Genomic DNA, 6,220 nt, shown 5'->3' on the forward strand with positions numbered 1-6,220 from the left:
AAATTCAGATTTAATGTTATTAATACATCTAGACACCAAAAACTACAAAGCGCACTATGTGGACCTTGTCATCGGCAACCTGGGACACGTAGACATCAAATTCGAGGTATTATTACACCTAGACACCGAAAACTACGGAGCGCGTTATCTGGACCTCGTCATCAGCAACCTGGGACACCTAGACATCAATTTCAAGGTATTAATACATGTAAACACCAAAAACTACGAAGCGCACTATGTGGACTTTGTCATCGGCAACCTGGGACACCTAGACATCAATTTCAAAGTATTAATACATGTAAACACCAAAAACTACGAAGCGCACTATGTGGACCTTGTCATCGGCAACCTGGGACACGTAGACATCGAATTCAAGGTATTATTACACCTAACACCGAAAACTACGGAGCGCGCTATCTGGACCTCGTCATCAGCAACCTGGGACACGTAGACATTGAATTCAACGTATTATTACACCTGGACACCGAAAACTATGAAGCGCACTATCTGGACCTCGTCATCGGCAACCTGAGATACCTAGACATCGAATTCAAGCTTGATTCATAAGAATCGACTTAAAAATTCCCTAGCGGCACTTTCTGCCAAACGTAGAGACCTCTATGAAGTTGGCCGGACAACTTCAACGTATCGAACTTTCATTAATTGGAATCGATTGGTGGTTGTTTGGTGGTTTTTGGTAGTCTAGTCCAATTGTTTGGTGGTCAGTCGTTTTCCTGTAAAATAAAAATAAAATTTCCGGTGTAAAGTTAGCCGGACAATTTTTATTTTTCAACCAATTTAACTTTTTTATAGCTCATTCGACGCGGACCATTCATGCGACGCGGACCATTCATGCGACCAATGGCGTGGAGTACGGTTTTTTCTATTTCTTAGGAAAACCATTGACCACCAAACGTTTTAATTACGATATTCGTGACCACCAAACGATTCCGCGTCGATTGAGCCTTATCAAAGTCAATTTGGGTGATAAATACAATTGTTCCGACTAGTGGCAAGAGGTGATATGTCCGGCATTATGCGCATACAGTTTTTTCTATTTTCTAGGAAAACGGTTGACCACCAAACATTTTACTGATTATATTCGTGACCACCAAACGATTCCGCGTCGATTGAGCCGTATGAAAGTCAATTTGATTGATAAATAATGTTTATCCATCAAATTACCAAGCTAACGTCACGGAGTCATACGACCAATGGCGTGAGAGTACGGTTTTATCTATTTCTTAGGAAAACGATTGACCACCAAACGTTTTAATGACGATATTCGTGACCACCAAACGATTCCGCGTCGAACAAGTTGTATGAAAGTCGATTTGGGTGATAAATACAATTTTTCCGGCTAATGGCACAGTAGTGATATGTCCAGCATTATGCGCATACGATTTTTTTTATTTTCTGGAAAAACGGTTCACCACCCAATGTTTTTATGATGATATTCGTGACCACCAAACGATTCCGCGTCGAATGAGCTATAAAAAAGTTAAATTGGTTAAAAAATAAAAATTGTCCGGTTAACTTCATACCGGAAATTTCATTTTTATTTTACAGGAAAACGACTAACCACCAAACGATCAGACTAGACTACCAAAAACCACCAAACGACCACCAATCGATTCCAATTAATGAAAGTTTGATACGTTGAAGTTGTCCGGCCAACTTCATAGAGGTAGCGTAGAGAACCTTTTTTTCCGTTTGACCCAGCTGGCTGCATTCAGCGGACACAACAGTTGGACAACATTACCAGATTTTCTGAATGACGTGCGCTCGCTACATGCCAACAAGTTGAGGGAGCGGACGCCATATTTAGTAGCGGTTTTTACTTATGCTACCTCGCTATCTGAGCGGAAAGTGTTACCAATCAACATCATGGCTCAACATCAAGTCGTGGCGACTTGTAGTGAAAAAGATGCTTTTATTGAAAAAGTATACGAATACAAAAATAAATTTTACCGCGTAATAGAAAGTGCAGAGTTTCATAACCGTCTTGCATCAGGTAAGTTAAGAATAAAAGAGTTATACCTAATTTATAATTTTTTATAACTTTATAATTTTAACTAACCTCTCTTCTTGAAATATATTTGCATGAAATACTGGAATTATTAGGAAAAATATTAATTTTTTATTCTGTTATTACTGGCTGTACTTAAAAATCTATAGTATACGTAACGTGAACGTATTAATTTTCAGTACTGCCAATAATAATGAAACATGCCTTAAAATGCAAGTAATATAATTTTAGAAATTGTATTTGATTTTTAAATTTGCTTTATTGCAGATCCAAATTTAATGGAGATCTTTTTCAATAATTGTGATACACAAGTCAGTGCAGAGACTGCTGTAGCAACGACGGAAAATGAAACAACAGGTAATATATCATTTGCTGTTATTATATTAAAATATAAGTATCTTTAAATGTTTTAAAATGTTCCCAGCTTTTCCATTCTCCTTCAGGATTTAGCACATAACAGTCATAATCGTAGACGTAAGTAGCGCACAAGCTTTGGAATATTCTTTCAAAGAATATACCAAAGCTTGGGCTTTACTTACGTCTATGACTGTCGTATATGGCTACATTATGTTATATGCTTAGATCCTTCAGCCACTTAATTTTTCATTATATTAATGCTAAAAGTTTTAACTCTTTGCAATACATGTTTTTTTTTTAATAAATGATTAAAATAAAACTACTAAAATACTTATTGTTTTTTTATTTGCAGATGCTAACAAAGAAAATTTTTACTGGAACAACCAAAATACAAAACTCTTATTGCATTTATACCAAGAAAGCAAAGAAAAATTTAGAGATCCCAAAGTAAAAAAGAAATCCTTGTGGACTGAAATAGTGAACGAATTTAACACAACTATAATGTGACAGTAGATATTTTGGATAGAAAAATGAGGAATATGAAAAAAACATACCGAACAATCAAAGACAATCAAAGATCAAGTGGCCGAGGAAGAATAACCTGGGAGTTTTTTTGAAACATTTGAAAACATATTCTTTGATGATAAAACAATGAATATCGGACCAACATTGTCATCTATGCATTTCAGTATACATTTCTATACATTTCAGCCAGTAAGAAAATATATGAATATAGAAGACGCTTTTCTGATGCAAAATATTCTAAAATTTTTTGTGCGAGTTGAAGTTCTCAGAATTTTCTCAGTTTTTCATATTTTAAACTTAGGAAAAGTTTTGAGGTAAAATTGAAATTTATTTAGTTGTACATAAGTTTTTATAAAAGAATGAGAAATCTTGAGATTTTTTTATAATCAAGAGACACGGTAGTGTCTCGCGCCAAGTACACGCGGAGCGAGACCGACCGTGACTCTTTTACGCGACGCGACGGGTTGCGAGTACCCGAGATGTTGAGATCTCGATAACGAGTGAACGGATCAAGTTCTAAGTAGGCTTGATCGATAGCTTGGGGTCCAATTAGGGGGGGGTTTCTCTCATAATATTCCGCTACGTGCCTTACGAGCGGAGATATTGCGACGCAAAGTCCAAATGTGAAAATTTATTTTTAAGATACTCCTCCTCCTCCTAACGCCGCGATCTATCAGAGAAACGTCACTTTCACTTTTTCGACGCTGGCGGCGCAGGTATCGCCAGTTTCGATATCGCGCGCGTATTTCGAAATTAGGTCGATAGACTTATCGGTCAGAGGAAGATTTCTATTTAGGTAAATTAGGTATATATATAATAAATATTGAGTCAACGGAAAAGAAGGTTCTCTACGCTTGGCAGAAAGTGCCGCTAGGGAATTTTTAAGTCGATTCTTATGAATCAAGCTTGAATTTGATGTCTATGTATCCCAGGTTGCCGATGACGAGGTCCAGATAGTGCGCTTTATAGTTTTCGGTGTCCAGGTGTAATAATACGTTGAATTCGATGTCTACGTGTCCCAGGTTGCCGATGACGAGGTCCACATAGTGCGCTCCGTAGTTTTTGGTGTCTACGTGTATTAATATCTTGAATTCGATGTCTACGTGTCCCAGGTTGCCGATGACGAGGTCCACACAGTGCGCTCCGTAGTTTTCGGTGTCTACGTGTATTAATACCTTGAATTCGATGTCCACGTGTCCCAGGTTGCCGATGACGAGGTCCACATAGTGCGCTTTATAGTTTTCGGTGTCCAGGTGTAATAATACGTTGAATTCGATGTCTACGTGTCCCAGGTTGCCGATGACGAGGTCCACATAGTGCGCTCCGTAGTTTTTGGTGTCTACGTGTATTAATATCTTGAATTCGATGTCCACGTGTCCCAGGTTGCCGATGACGGGATCCAGATAATGCGCTTCATAGTTTTCGGTGTCCAGGTGTAATCGTACGTTGAATTCGATGTCTAGGTGTCCCAGGTTGCCGATGACGAGGTCCACATAGTGCGCTCCGTAGTTTTCGGTGTCTACGTGTATTAATACGTTGAATTCGATGTTCACGTGTCCCAGGTTGCCGATGACGAGGTCCACATAGTGCGCTTCATAGTTTTCGGTGTCCAGGTGTAATAATACGTTGAATGCGATGTCTACGTGTCCCAGGTTGCCGATGACGAGGTCCACACAGTGCGCTCCGTAGTTTTCGGTGTCTACGTGTATTAATACCCTGAATTCGATGTTCACGTATCCCAGGTTGCCGATGACAAGGTCCACATAGTGCGCTCCGTAGTTTTCGGTGTCTACGTGTATTAATATTTTGAATTCGATGTCCACGTATCCCAGGTTGCCGATGACGGGATCCAGATAGTGCGCTTCATAGTTTCCGGTGTCCAGGTGTAATCGTACGTTGAATTCGATGTCTAGGTGTCCCAGGTTGCCGATGACGAGGTCCAGATAGTGCGCTTTATAGTTTTCGGTGTCCAGGTGTAATAATACGTTGAATTCGATGTCTACGTGTCCCAGGTTGCCGATGACGAGGTCCACATAGTGCGCTCCGTAGTTTTTGGTGTCTACGTGTATTAATATCTTGAATTCGATGTCTACGTGTCCCAGGTTGCCGATGACGAGGTCCACACAGTGCGCTCCGTAGTTTTCGGTGTCTACGTGTATTAATACCTTGAATTCGATGTCCACGTGTCCCAGGTTGCCGATGACGAGGTCCACATAGTGCGCTTCATAGTTTTCGGTGTCCAGGTGTAATAATACGTTGAATTCGATGTCTACGTGTCCCAGGTTGCCGATGACGAGGTCCACATAGTGCGCTCCGTAGTTTTTGGTGTCTACGTGTATTAATATCTTGAATTCGATGTCCACGTGTCCCAGGTTGCCGATGACGGGATCCAGATAATGCGCTTCATAGTTTTCGGTGTCCAGGTGTAATCGTACGTTGAATTCGATGTCTAGGTGTCCCAGGTTGCCGATGCCGACGTCCCCACCGTGCGCTCCGTAGTTTTCGGTGTCTAGGTGTATTAATACCTTGAATTCGATGTCTACGTGTCCCAGGTTGCCGATGACGAGGTCCACATAGTGCGCTCCGTAGTTTTCGGTGTCTACGTGTATTAATACCTTGAATTCGATGTTCACGTATCCCAGGTTGCCGATGACAAGGTCCACATAGTGCGCTTCGTAGTTTTCGGTGTCCAGGTGTAATAATATGTTGAATTCAATGTTTAGGTGTCCCAGGTTGCCGATGACAAGATCCACCTATTGCGCTCCGTAGTTTTCGGTGTCTACGTGTAATAATACTGTTGGCGAAATTCTTGGCCGGGCGTAACTCCGGTTCGCCAATTGGAGCAAGGCAGGCCGGGTCGACCCCGACAGGGATCAGGAATGCGGAAAATGATGAGACACTCGATTTCTCCTTCGATGATGCACAGCACAATTTATTTTTGATCTATGCAGTTAGCCGGTGGCCTTTACAATCGGAGGCGCGGCTAGAAGTTGCGCCGAGCGCGTGGTTAACGCGTGTGAATACGAACTGCTTCGAGCGCTCGTGAGGCGCAAAGATGTCCCGCGGAGACGCGCCGTACGTTAGCGCTCACCTCTCGTTATGCGAGGGCGAAAATGCGGACGCTCAGTGGCGTAAATGTTCGTCGCCACACCGTGATAGCGGGAGCGATTGCGCGCAAACGGCGCGGTTGCGAGGGCCGTCGAACCGTGGCACGATGCACTGGCGGCCTACTAATTACGGCACAGACACACGACGGGGCGTAACTCCGCGTGAAGTCGAGTAAAGCTTGACTCAGTACGGAGCCACTCA

At 41.9% G+C, this 6,220-nt stretch overlaps 1 protein-coding gene across 1 annotated transcript; it reads left to right on the plus strand.

Annotated features, from left to right (window-relative positions):
* The first annotated feature begins 818 nt into the window (after positions 1 to 818).
* Positions 819 to 3,965, plus strand: LOC143894840 (uncharacterized). Its single transcript, XM_077401478.1, has 3 exons — positions 819 to 2,014; positions 2,297 to 2,386; positions 2,739 to 3,965. Exons 1-3 carry the CDS (start codon positions 1,888 to 1,890, stop codon positions 2,891 to 2,893), a joined length of 372 nt encoding a protein of 123 aa, XP_077257604.1. The 5' UTR covers positions 819 to 1,887; the 3' UTR covers positions 2,894 to 3,965.
* Positions 3,966 to 6,220: the final 2,255 nt, after the last annotated feature.

Source organism: Temnothorax americanus, unplaced genomic scaffold (assembly GCF_048541705.1).
Source record: "Temnothorax americanus isolate GAGA-0224 unplaced genomic scaffold, ASM4854170v1 Scaffold144, whole genome shotgun sequence".
NCBI classification, from domain to species: Eukaryota; Metazoa; Arthropoda; class Insecta; order Hymenoptera; family Formicidae; genus Temnothorax; species Temnothorax americanus.

Bases quoted from the DNA above. Each gene is read 5' to 3' on its own strand.
- LOC143894840 (XM_077401478.1), top strand. From the start codon at position 1,888: ATGGCTCAACATCAAGTCGTGGCGACTTGTAGTGAAAAAGATGCTTTT. The intron at 2,015-2,296 runs GTAAGTTAAGAA...GCTTTATTGCAG, and splicing joins TCATAACCGTCTTGCATCAG to ATCCAAATTTAATGGAGATC. The intron at 2,387-2,738 runs GTAATATATCAT...TTTTATTTGCAG, and splicing joins GACGGAAAATGAAACAACAG to ATGCTAACAAAGAAAATTTT.